Raw genomic sequence first — 13,161 nt, forward strand, 5'->3', positions numbered from 1 at the left:
AACTTAAGATAATTAAAAGTTTAATTATATGAATCTTTAATTTACATTAGTGGAGCACTATGGAGTATTTAAATGCTTAAGTGGACAGCCATTTCCACTTTAATTCTCTCATTTTCAACCTCACATTCACCTTGCCGAACCAAGCTTTCTCCCAAACTCTCCCATGGTCACCCACCATGCAATGGCCAATCCACCATCTTCAAGCCACCAATTCTTCTAAGTTTCTTCATTAAAGTTGGTCTACACAACTTGAGAAAGAAATTGGCAGCAAGAAGGAAGAGATTTGGAGAAGTTTTGACAAGTTCAACTTAAGGTAAATGTCCAATTTTCCTTCCTTTCTTTGTTAAAGTTAGTCTTAGTGTTGAGAGGAGTTGATTTGTTGAAGAAATTGAAGGATTTGATGAGTTATGGAGGTGCTCCATTTTTGGCAGCCATGGATATTGAAGAAGTTTGAGTTATTGTTACATGGAAATTGATGGGTAATGAAGTTAATTAGACCAATTACATGTATTAGTAATTTAATTTCATGTGTATGCTTAAATTGAATAAAGTTGTGAAATGTATATGGAAGATTGAAGCAAATGTATAATTGGGCAGTTTTGATGTATGTAAGAGAGCTTTAATTTCATGTATATTAATTTTGATTATGAGTAAATGGAATGTACATTAGTGGTTTTGATCAATGGATTAGGGTTTGAAGGTTTGTATAAGATTTGGATATTGATTTCATTGAATTGAGTGTAATGGATATTTACTTAAATAGAATAGCTGCTGGATGTTTAAGTGAATTGAGTATTGTTGGACATTTTATTTCATTAAATTGAGTTGTTGCTAGACAAATTACCAAATTGAGTTGTTGTTGGTCATTTGACGAAATTGAATTGTGAATGGTAAACATTAGAAGTGCCAATTTTCAATGCAGATTTAGGTTGTTTAAGGGCAATATACATTTTAAGCCATAAGTGGAAAATTATGACCCCAATTGGAGGTAAAACTAGACATAAAATATGTCAACTTTTATGTAGAATTGTTGCCAAAATTCTGTCTGGAAACTGCCTGTAAAATTGACCTAATCCGGAATTGGTAACTTGGCAAACCCAGAATTTGACTATATAAACAGTAGTCAGTCTTTTGACCATGACTCACTCAAAACATGTCCAAATGACCTAAAATTTATACCGTTAAAAAGCTTAGACATATGGCTACACCTCTTATGAAGACACCAAAGCCCATAAATGACCAGAACCAAGTCGAAATGCTTGCCTAAATTAGGGTACCAAATCTGTCAAAATTGAATTTGACCTAAAATTGAACTAACTTTGCATTAAAAATGCAATATGTCCAGCTTTAGTAAATTGACCATATCTTGGTCTATACAACTCAGAATGACTTGAAATCAGTGGCAAAAATTTAATAAGACATAGACCTACAAATTTGCTCTTTTGACTAGAACCTAAAAATCAAGGAAAACAAGACATTTAGCTAGATCAATCTAGTATACAAAATCTGGAAATTTACCATTATTATACAATAAAGCCTTAGAAATAAAATTGACAATAAATGCCAACTTGTGAGAATTGTAAAATGTACTATATTGGCAACATATTGGAATTATTATGAGATGTGATACTGAAACACTGTAAATTATGTGTTTCAGTTGAAAAGGATATTGAGAAGTATAAGTAACATTGAGTCAAGGCTAAGAAGAGACTCATAAAAGATTTGTGCACAACTAGTTTTTAATTGATTTTATTCTGAATATTTTATATGATTAAATGACGTTATTTTCCTTATATATCATGTTATCACGTATTGGATTTATTTCAATGATTATTGAAATTGTTATAGTATGTATGAATTTAGATTTATGAAATGATATTTCAATAATTATTGAGCATTGTTGTGGATTGAATAAATTAGTTTTGAAAAAATTATGATAAAATATATTTTGAATTGTGATAAATATAAAAATTATTGGATATTGGAATTGACTTTGAATTGAATTGTATTGTGATTTATGCTCACAAAAAGGATAAAGAGATTTATGATATTGTTTTATATCTCACTATAGATGCTTGACTAGGTTATTACCCATCTCTCTCATTTGTTGAGGAGACAATGGAGTTAACTTTGTTTTGATTACCTTGGTACGTGCACAGGCTTAGATTCTCCTTTTATTAGAGGTTAGATCTAAGTTTTTCATGGCCCTTTTGGAAGTTTCATTATTGTGGTGTGTACTGTGCACGATGATTCAACCTCCCCGATCATAGGGAGTTAGAATCCCGATTCGACCTCCCCGACCATAGGAAGTTGGGATCGTCCTGGAGATGACCCTTTCGGATTAGTCTTACAGAGTTAGTGAGATAAAGAATGGTTTCTGAATTGTGATTTCAATAAGGATTTATGTATATTTGATTTTATTGAAAATTAATATTTAGTTCCATAAATTGCTGGAATTAATTTAAATATTTAGTTGTGATTTAATAAATTGAATTTCTTGATCAATGTCACTTTAACAAATGATTTATATTATTGGCAATGAGGATTTTGACTTTTGAAATTTTGTTGAATTTCGAGACTTTCAAATTAATTGTTATAATTTTGTCAATGTATATTGTATTACATTTTAAATTATAGTTGTGCACCACTGAGTTCACCACTCAGCGATAGCTTTGGATGCTGTCGTAGGTGAAAAGAGCATAGAGCAGTTGAGTAAGCTTCCTTGAAGACACATTGGGACTAGCTCCGGATATATCATAGGTATACCCTTATACATAAATTTTGATGTATGCATGTAATTATATGTATGTAAATTATTTGAGCAGTTGTATAAAAACTTTTGTAATGTTATTTTAGTGTGTAATTGAAATTAAAATTATTTTTAATATTAATTTTAGTACTTTAATGAATGTACTATTTAATTTCTTCTTGAGTTTGAATTTATGTATGGTTTCCTTTATGATGAGTTTGGGTTGAAAATGAATTGAGATAGTTAATGAAAATGATTTATACATTTTTGATATTGAATTATGTTGAGAAATGATTTGAAATGGAGTTATAGTTAAGCAAAAATATTGAAACTGTGTTTCTTTGCAGGTTTTGAAGAACTGTTTTCTCAAGAATACAACCAGCACTCTGCTGAAATTTTTGTAAAAATTATACAAATTTTAATTACCTAAAAATTTGATTTATGACTTAGTGTATAATAAAGGTTTTTAATATTTATGAAAAATTTATCTACCACTTTCAAAATGAACGAAAATTGTTTTAAAATCCCTTATAGTATATTTAATGAGTTATCGGCAGGCGAAGTACGGTAATTTATTAGGTGTACTACGGGATCATGTTATGCTTTATGGGGGGGGTAGGGTGTGACATTCAATACTCAATTCATGCTATAGTAGGAGCTCACATAGTTTTTAAAAGACAAATATTTAATGAGAAACATAATAATTATCTCAAATGTTTAATTTTTAAGATTAAAATAATATTTATATCTATAAGATATAAGTATTCATCTTTAATTAATATAAATTTTTAATATTTAATTAGATATTAAAATCATAATTTTAATGAATAATCTTTATAATATATCTCTAAAAATTTTCTTCAAAATTTTTATTAATGCAATATTACAGAATTTAATATTTAAATTTAATATTATTATTAATTTTAAATAATCAATTAATATTTGAAGTTAAAATACTTTTTTTTTGCAAGAATTTTTGTTTGTATTTATTACATTCCTATTCAACTAGTTATTAAGTACAATAAAGGAAAATTTGCCAGTCATTGAACCTACCATAACTAAGATTAACTTATAAGCCAAGAGACTACTAAATTCCCTAAATTTCCTTCTATTCCCACTTCTCACATTCGCCTCTTTCTATCAAATCCTTCTTTCTTTCTCTACTTTCTCTCTACTCTCTTTGTCACCCATTCACCTTCACTCCTCATTATCATCTTTTCCTCTTTATGTTTTGATCCAACGGAGGAGTATTTCGAGCGTTTAGAGGTCACTTGCAGGCTTTTGCAGTAGTGGCGCATCACCTGGTGAGGATTATCTTCCCAACTGATATCGCCAGGGGTGGAGCGTGGAGGCCAGCGATGGTTTATCTACATTCTGTCTCAATTAGGGGATTAAACTTGAGCTCTATCTCTCCTAAGCTCGATTTCCTCAATTTATTTTGTTTGAGTTTCTTTAATTTTTCTCCAGTTTTTAGGTTCTCTGTGAATATAGCTTATTTGTTGCAATTTTTCTTATTGATATGCTTATTCAATTTCTAGGTTAATTAAGATTACTCTAACTTTCTAGGTCATATTATGGCATATTTTAATGATTTTTGGGATATGCAAATTGAAAAAAAAAAAGCATTTTATTATTGAAAAATATTGAATATCATTATTTAATTCTTCATGCTTCAATGAGGATTTAGGGGATGTGAGGATATTTGTTGGGTGAAGACCATTTTGATTAGAAACAATAATTCATGGAGGACTCAATAACTAAAATTCGAAAAATATTTACTAAAAAATTGGCCTCTGATACCATCTTATTGAATTAAACCTTCAAATTTTTTTTTTTTCAGTTAAATTTTTTTTAGTTTCATCAGTTTGATTCTCCACGTTTGAAATTTATTCTAATTTTATTAATTAAATTATTTGACAGGTGAAAAAAAAATGTACGATTGCTAACATCACATGTTGATTAAAACAATAACTTTTTATTTTATTACTAGACTTCATAATTTTTATGTGTAATTAACAAATATGTATATTAATTAAAAAATTCAACTCAACTTAATGAATAATTTAATTGCTAAAATTAAAATAAATATAAAAATTTAAGATTTAAATTGATAAATTTAAAACATTATCTAAAATTGAAAATCCTCATAAAAATTTAAAATTTTTCATCATTTCCAAAATGGATGCCTAATTTTTTAATCATTTGGCTTAAAAAAAAAAAACTATTCGGATTTTATTTTAGCTACTAATTCGTTTTTTTTTTTTTTTAATTGTAAGTTCATTGCATTAAATTTCAAAGAGGAAATTATATCAAAAAAGCCTAAGGCTGAACACATCAGATATAGTAAGGTCTAAGGTCTGAAAACCAACAACCCAATTGGCTCTCCCATAATGCACAAAACCCAGCCAGTCAACCCTACCCATGAAACCTAATAGACCCAAAGGCGAAAGCCTCCACCTTGACGTGCAGCTACCACCGGAATCATCTGAAAGAGGTTGCCGGAGACCAAAAAGGGAGTTTCTTCTTCCAAATCCTTGCTAGCTTGAGCAGGGCCTCCCAAGGTCATAAAGAAATCGACAAAACCAAATAGATCCATCGCAACTGGCAAACTAGGCTCAAAACCAATCATAACAGGGGAGAGAGAATGGCATAGGCCATAGCAAAACCAACAAAATACTTCTTAAAGCCAGCTCTAAACCCTCGGAATTGCCTTCCTTGGAACCTCTCCCGCGCTGAAATACCTGCTCATCCCACTGAATCTGCGACACCAAGAAGAAACTGACCCACGGAGACCAAGGTTCCTTTAACCAAACAAAGCCACTTGTAGGACAAAACAAGATCCCTCGCCATTAAACCCCATCCTACCAAGCCAAAACCAAGCACCAGAACTACGTACAGTTTCACCCAGAGATGAGGATAAAAAACTATACCTTTGGAAGGAGAGGAAAACCTTCCCCTATCTCGGAACGCTAGGGACGGCATCGGCTAGCCAAGAGGACAAGGGCAAAAACCCTAAAAGAGATAAAACTTTGAGAGAGAGTCTCTCTCTAATCACGTTAAAGGGAGGAGTTAATATTAAATCCACACTTAGAAGAAGCCGATGTTTACCCACACCTCAGAACCAGGAGGAATGGCCAAATGAAACTAATGGAGGAGCTAGCCATGGCTTCCTCGGTAATGTTGGGCACAAGAAAATCGATATTGGACGCGTGTCAGAGGCTGGCAACTTAAGAAAAGTCAGGTTTCTCTCATTCTAGTTTCAGAACTTTGTTCACGGTAGTTTGTGGTCAAATACAGCCTCCCATTCAAAGTCAATGCTCATATTAATCAATCTTCAACCCTAACTGCTAGCCAACACACATTTATCCCAAAAAAATAAAAACTGCTAACCTCATCTTTCAAATCTATCTGCTAGCTAAATTTTCTTTTCTATTTTAAAGTACTAGAACAGGGGAGACTCGAGCCCAGCTCTGCATGCCTTGAGACGCTGAATCAATCAGTTCAGGCACCCATTAATTATATTATTATAAGATTTAATGCAAAGATTTTTTTTTAATTACAAATATTTTTTATTTATTTAAAATTTGAGTCTAAAATCTTACAAATATTACAATATGTAAACAATTTAAATATCATTAAATTAAATTTTATTTAAAAAAAATCTCAATTATTTAATTTAATTTTTCAATTATAATCGTGGACATGCAAGAATTAAGGTGCAAGTGGATGTCATTTTCTTCATGGCTTCCTTGCCTGCAATTGATGTCTTTAAATGCACTTAAAACACTTGTCAATTTCGAATTAGTATGAAAGCAAGCAGAGTGCATTCCATCCTGGCGTAGATGGAGTGGCAATAACAAATTTAGAAAATGCATAATTAGAGCTCAACAAGTAACCACTAGTGCAAGAAAAGTTTTGTTTGTGGTTAAGTTTGGAGTGTCTTAAAGGTCATGAATGAATTGCTTAAATTTACTTCATAATAAATAATTACAGGTCCAGAAGTCGGCCACCTATACTCCTCTGTTAGAGATGGGTTGCCTAATCAACTCAGCTAAATCCATTTATCACAACTCACAAGCAATTTAATTAAAAAAAAAAAGTTGATTTTCCATCCCAGAAGTTGGGGAATTAATTATGCAGCTACCATTGGTTCAAACTTGTTCCTACTGCAAATATTAGTCAAAATTGATCTGGGTTACGTACGTACAATTAAGGAAGTAAAAATACAAGAAAATTATGGCATTGTTTGGTTAAAATTCTCTGCTTTTTTGGAAAGTTCATTTTTTGAAAAATAACTTACCCTTTTAGGATAAGTAGGCTACTTTATTTTCTTAATTTATCATAGAAAGTTAAGATAAAATATCAATTAAATAAGATAAATTTTTACACTTTCTGAAAACTTGAAGTTATCCAATAAAATTACTCTAATCGGGACTTTCTTCCCTCCCATGTCTAACCTCCAACTCATGATTGAATAAGGAAATTATCAATTCCCAGAAGAAAAACTGTAACGTTAATGAAAGAAAATTGATGGGATTCTAACAAGAGAGACTTTGCAGGATGTTTGAAAACTATAAAAGCTTGCAGGATGTTTGAAATCTACAAAAGCTTGTTTGAAAGTTAAAATTTTACAAGAATTTAATTTAATTAATTTATTTTCTAATAATTTTCATGTTTGAAAATATAATAATCGGAAGGATTTAATTTTTTTTTTAATTTTAAAATAATAGTTCATCATTTAAAAGAAAAGCATGTTTGTGTAAAAACTCAATTTAATTATTTTCTTACATATGATTTTTTTTAAAAAAAAACCTAAATTTATAAGAATTCAATTCAATTAATTTTTTTTTTTTATTAATTCTCATATTTGAAAACATAATCCCTATTTGGAAACCAAAATTTTATAAGTTTCTATTCAATTGATTTCTTTTTGTTCAATTTCTCATGTTTTTGGGATAGAAGAATTCAATTGTTTTCAACTTAAAAAATATTTTAAAGGAAATATAAATAAAATATATTTATGTAAGAATTCAATTAAATTTTTTTCCTACAAATGATTTATTCCACAAAAGCGGTGAAATTCAATTCTTTTAACTTTGAAAAAGAATTCATTTTAGAAAATAGAAATCAGACTAAAAATAATCTGACTGTGTGTGAATTTAATTTGAAATGAAGTCTTAATGAATTAATTAATTTTGAAGTGAAATGCATGAAGGATACATTTGTATTCTTTTTAAAATAAATTAACAAACTTAAAGGGAAACCAACAATGTATAAAAATTTAGTTATAATATTGGTTATGTATGTGAATTGTGCATATGCAATTGACCCTCAAAAATCAATTTAATATAAGTAATTTTATTTTATAAATTTATGTTTAATTTTAAGGATTATTCTTTTTTTTTTTTTTGAAAAAGCTAAAACAAAATATTACAAAAAAATACTATTGCTTTCAACATTTTGCAAAGTGAGTGTGGGACAATATTTTAAATGTAACAGAAATTTGTTTAATATGATAGATTTTCCATCAATATAGGTATATTATATTAATTATTTTAAAATAAAATGGTCTCTACTAAAAATTTTTTACTCTAACCATGCAAGTTTTATTTTTACTAAATTCTAATTATCTAATTTCATGCTTTAAATATTTGTAATGATAGTAAAAAAAAAAAAAAAACTCGAATTTGCATTGACATGCACAAATTAACCACATATATACATATGAAATTGAAGTAAAAAAATATTGCTTTTTTTTATTTTAATGATGAATATTATGAAGTAATTTTTAATGAAAAAGAATGTGAATTAAGCTTATATTTTAAATAAAAAAAATTAAAAATTAATATAGTGGAAAATTGAAATTACTTAATATGTACTTAATTTTTTTAAATGAATATCCAATAAATCGTATGATAATTAATAAATTAATAATTAATAAATTAATAATTAATAAATTACATAATGGGTAATAGTTATCTTATTTTCTTATTGTAAAGATAAACTATTTAAGAATAAATAGACCAAGAAATTTAAATACTAAATCTTTTTACTTTTTATATCTTAAAAGTACAAAAAAAAATAATCAGATCATTCTAATTAATTTATAATTGGTTAATACGTAACTTAAATTCATAGATGTATATAAATAGAATTGTATTAAATTAAATTGAAAGGCAAATTAATCCTATTTATTTATTTATATATAAAACTAATTAATGTTTTTGCTTTCATTAAAAAAATGCGGTAGATGATTGTCACGTGCACGTCAATATCGGAAAGTCTTGCAAGATACTTTAAGAAATTAATTATTGATGAGAAAAACCAACTAGCCTTTTAGAAAGTTAAATCTCATGGTCTAATTTGAAATATTAATTACACTTTCATTGAATTAAGTTGAGTCAACTTAAAATTAAAAAAAAAGAAATAAATATATAAATTAAAAAAATTATTATTACGCTATAAAAAGTCTAGTGTTTAAAAATATATCAAGATTTAAATCTTCAATCTTCGATTTTTATATAAAAGAAAATTTAAAAATTACGGTTGGCTCCTCTGTTTGTGCACATGCTTTGGCTTTATTGGTAACCTAACAACGTGTAAGCTTGCTCCTGCATGTAACCCCAATCCAATCCAAACCAACCCACACGCAGCTCTTTAAATGTTTGCAGATTGCAGTTGGTTGTTGCATCCTCCACAACTCCCACTTTAAATCAAACCCAACAAAAGAAAAACAAACCAGCCACAACCCTTTCTCTTCTATATACCCAGAAATTGTACGACCTCCTTCTATGGATGTTGCTGTCTTCTTGAAGAGAAAGCCCAAGAAAATGGATTTTCATCAAACACATTGTTCTCACGTCGTTCCTCCTCAAAGCGCTTGCAAGAATAAAAAGAAGAAAGTGGGTAATCTTGATGACGATGGCACTCTGAACAAAGAGATTAAACGGTGTGGCTTAAAGTCGTTTTGGGAGCTTCCGGAGTACATGAAGGATAATGAGTTTATATTGAGTTATTACCGAGTCAGTTGGCCTCTTAAGGAAGCTCTTTTTAGCATTTTTCGTTGGCATAATGAAACGCTTAATGTCTGGACGTAAGTGATGATTAATGTCCGCTTAATTATTTTGTTTTAATAATTTTTTTCTCTATTTTTAAAAAAAAAAAGTTTTTTAGTGTAATAATTTTTTGTTTAAGAACAATTAATGTTTAAATTTGCAGACATCTGATTGGCTTTTTACTGTTTTTGGGGTTGACCATTGCGAATGTAATGCAAGTTCCTCAGGTAGCGGATCTTCTCGGCTTGTTTACCAGGTTTGTTTGGATTTTTAATTTTTCAATTTCTTTATAATTAAAAATTACATAAAAATTTTAGATGTCTATTCCTTTGATTATTGCCAATATGGGAAAGTGTAATTTGTTTTCCTTTTAACGTCTCGAATTCAAGTCTCTCATTTATTTATTGAGACTTTCATTAAATTTCTTATATATATATATAAAAAATAATTTTTACCTTAGGATCAGATATAAAAAAATAATGCAGGCAATTATATTAAGACAAATACTGTTGTTCCACATTGTTTGAAATGAGGTGTTTCAGTAAATCTCTTATCCTTAACTAATTTTTTTCATAAGTAGACCTAATTCATTTTTTCTATATAGTATTTTAATTTAGGTTACCTGTAAATGTGTATACTTATAAATTTCATGTAAACTTTATATTTCAGATGTTTATACCTAGACATGAGAAAATGTGTTGTCCCATGTTAATTTGAAATAAAATATTTGAACTATATATAAGATTTAAGTAATTTTTTTTTAAAATTAGTTTTTCAGATAAAATTAGTTCAGATTTATTTTTTCTATAAATACTATTCAAAATTGCATATTGCTTGTAAATGTGTTCAAGATAAGTTTTAGGGAAAAATTTTTAACTTTGCTACGTTAGATATGTTTAAAGCTGTGTTAGAGATTGAATTATACCAAATTTAATATTGTTGATAATTTTCCGGTTTAATAATTTCAATATAATTCGGGCTTTCACATCGATTGTGAATGTTTGTGTGTATGGGTTCATAAATATTACGAAGGTTCTACTCAGGTGTGGTGTTGGTAAAAAAAAAAAAATTAATGAAGTATGAAATATACTCTCTGCTTGGCATGAGATGAAACCAAATCTTTTTGAAGAAGTTACTGAAAGTTATTGGCCTTGCAGGTCAATTCTTACTATTGCAGAGACAAATGTTTCCCTTAATTCAAAGGAATTCTTTTTGGTAAGTCACCTAATATATATATATATATATATATCACCTTCTTCCTTAGAAAGAAAAATATATATAATTTCAAACAATTGATACCATAACATTAATTAATATATATGCAGGGAACTACAGAACTCTTAGATTTGAAGCAGATAACATCTCCAAAAATTGATATAACACCGCCAGGAACGGCGGTCAGCCGGTGGCCATTCTATGTATTCTTGGGTGGTTCTATGTTCTGCCTCCTCTCAAGCAGCATCTGCCATCTCTTTTCTTGCCATTCACACCATTTAAACATTTTCTTGCTACGTATAGATTATGTGGGTATCACTGCAATGATCATCACCTCATTTTTCCCTCCAATCTATTACATTTTCCAATGTGTCTCACATTGGCAATACATATACCTTGGTGGAATCACAGCAATGGGGATGTTCACCATCGTAACGCTGCTTTCTCCGATGCTTTCGACCAGTAAATTTCGAGCTTTTCGAGCTCTTCTCTTCTGTTCAATGGGGCTCTTTGGCATCATCCCTGCAGTACATGGTACAATTGTGAATTGGACTAATCCCAAACGCAATACCATACTAGTTTATGAATCTTTCATGGCTATATTTTACTTGACTGGTACTGGGTTTTACGTTAGCCGGATTCCGGAGAGATTGAAGCCTGGATGGTTTGATCTAGCAGGACATAGCCATCAGATTTTCCATGTTTTTGTGGTATTGGGAGCATTGGCTCATTATGGTGCCACACTTGCATTCTTGGACTATCGTGACCGCGTGGGTTGCTAAGAAAATCAAATCTATATACACCAAGGCCTTTGGGTTAAATTTATCTACATCTGATGTATTCAAGACACAAATATGTGAGTCTCGCCTATTTTATATGTGAGTCTCATTATACATATTATGTCTTAAATTTAATATAGATTAGTTAGGCAAGAATTTCCATGTTGCGATATATAAGGTGATTTAGAGTTTTCGTTACTTTCAATTTTTGATTCATTGTAATTGCTGTACCAAGAAAGGAAGGAATTGTTGGTATGATTAAGTTCCTTCGTAACTAAGTACATCAATGTTAGATGTTAATTAATGTCCTGTAATTGTATTATCAAAATTTGAAACACATGCATGAAGGATTTGAACTTTGATCTTATCATATAAATATTCAACCATCCAATTATTATTTATCTTATGATTGGTATTGTAGGTCTAATATGCATAAGACAGGTTGATCTCTTTATTATTATTATTATTGTTATTATTATTATTATTGGCTTAATTGCAAAAACAAAAATTAAAGTATGGCACTTTTTTCAATTTTATTTAGAACGTTTTAATAAATTATTTAATTTTTGCAACGTTATCATGAAGTTAGATTCAAGTGAAATTACTTATTAAGTAATATATTATTAAATTTGGGATAAGTTGGAAATAATTAGTACTCTATTAAATTTAAATTTTATATATCAGGTATGAATATTTTATTTTTAAAAATAAAATTTAATATTTTATAGAATTAGTAAATTCTAAAATAGAAATTATCAATAAAAAAAAATATTTTCATATAATTGTGAATCAAATGTATAAAACTAAACCGTTAGAGTAGTATGTGAATGGTTATAGTTAAGATTGGGATAAGTTAGATTGGGATAAGTTCGGACAGCAATAATATTCAATAATATTATGGATTCAGGTATTTGCTTAAAATTATTTATCACATTTTAAAAATTAAAAATTATTAATTATTTTTTATTTTACTATTTATTTTTATTAAATATTATAATAAATATTTACATAATTTTTTAAGAAAAATAAAAAGTGATTTAATTAATTATTAATATATTTTTATAAAACCGTATTTATCTAATTATTTTTTAATTACTATATAAAACTCAAATGGTCACAAATAAAGATGGACAAAGGTAGTATCAGGGCTAACCTCACGTGCCAAGACTAGCTCCCTCTTATTTGGTTGGATTAAAGCTCCAAAAAAGCTTTAGTTTCTCTGACTTCAAATATTCTTCTCTGGTGAATTGGGATCAGTTGGGAATGGGAGCTGGTGGCTGGAATGAGTGGATTCAACGTTGGAAGCCATGATTTCTTTCTCCTACAATCTTTCTTTCTCTTTTTTCTCCCTCACCGTTATTTT

The 13,161-nt window shown here is 29.0% G+C and overlaps 1 protein-coding gene across 1 annotated transcript; it reads left to right on the plus strand.

Annotated features, from left to right (window-relative positions):
- The first annotated feature begins 9,277 nt into the window (after window positions 1-9,277).
- LOC110660035 (heptahelical transmembrane protein 1-like) lies at window positions 9,278-12,192 on the plus strand. The gene is made up of 4 exons (XM_058132127.1): window positions 9,278-9,842; window positions 9,968-10,060; window positions 10,962-11,019; window positions 11,130-12,192. The coding sequence occupies exons 1-4, from the start codon at window positions 9,541-9,543 to the stop codon at window positions 11,799-11,801; spliced, it is 1,125 nt and encodes a 374-aa protein (XP_057988110.1). The 5' UTR covers window positions 9,278-9,540; the 3' UTR covers window positions 11,802-12,192.
- The last annotated feature ends 969 nt before the right edge of the window (window positions 12,193-13,161 follow it).

Source organism: Hevea brasiliensis, chromosome 13 (assembly GCF_030052815.1).
Source record: "Hevea brasiliensis isolate MT/VB/25A 57/8 chromosome 13, ASM3005281v1, whole genome shotgun sequence".
In the NCBI taxonomy this organism is placed as follows: domain Eukaryota; kingdom Viridiplantae; phylum Streptophyta; class Magnoliopsida; order Malpighiales; family Euphorbiaceae; genus Hevea; species Hevea brasiliensis.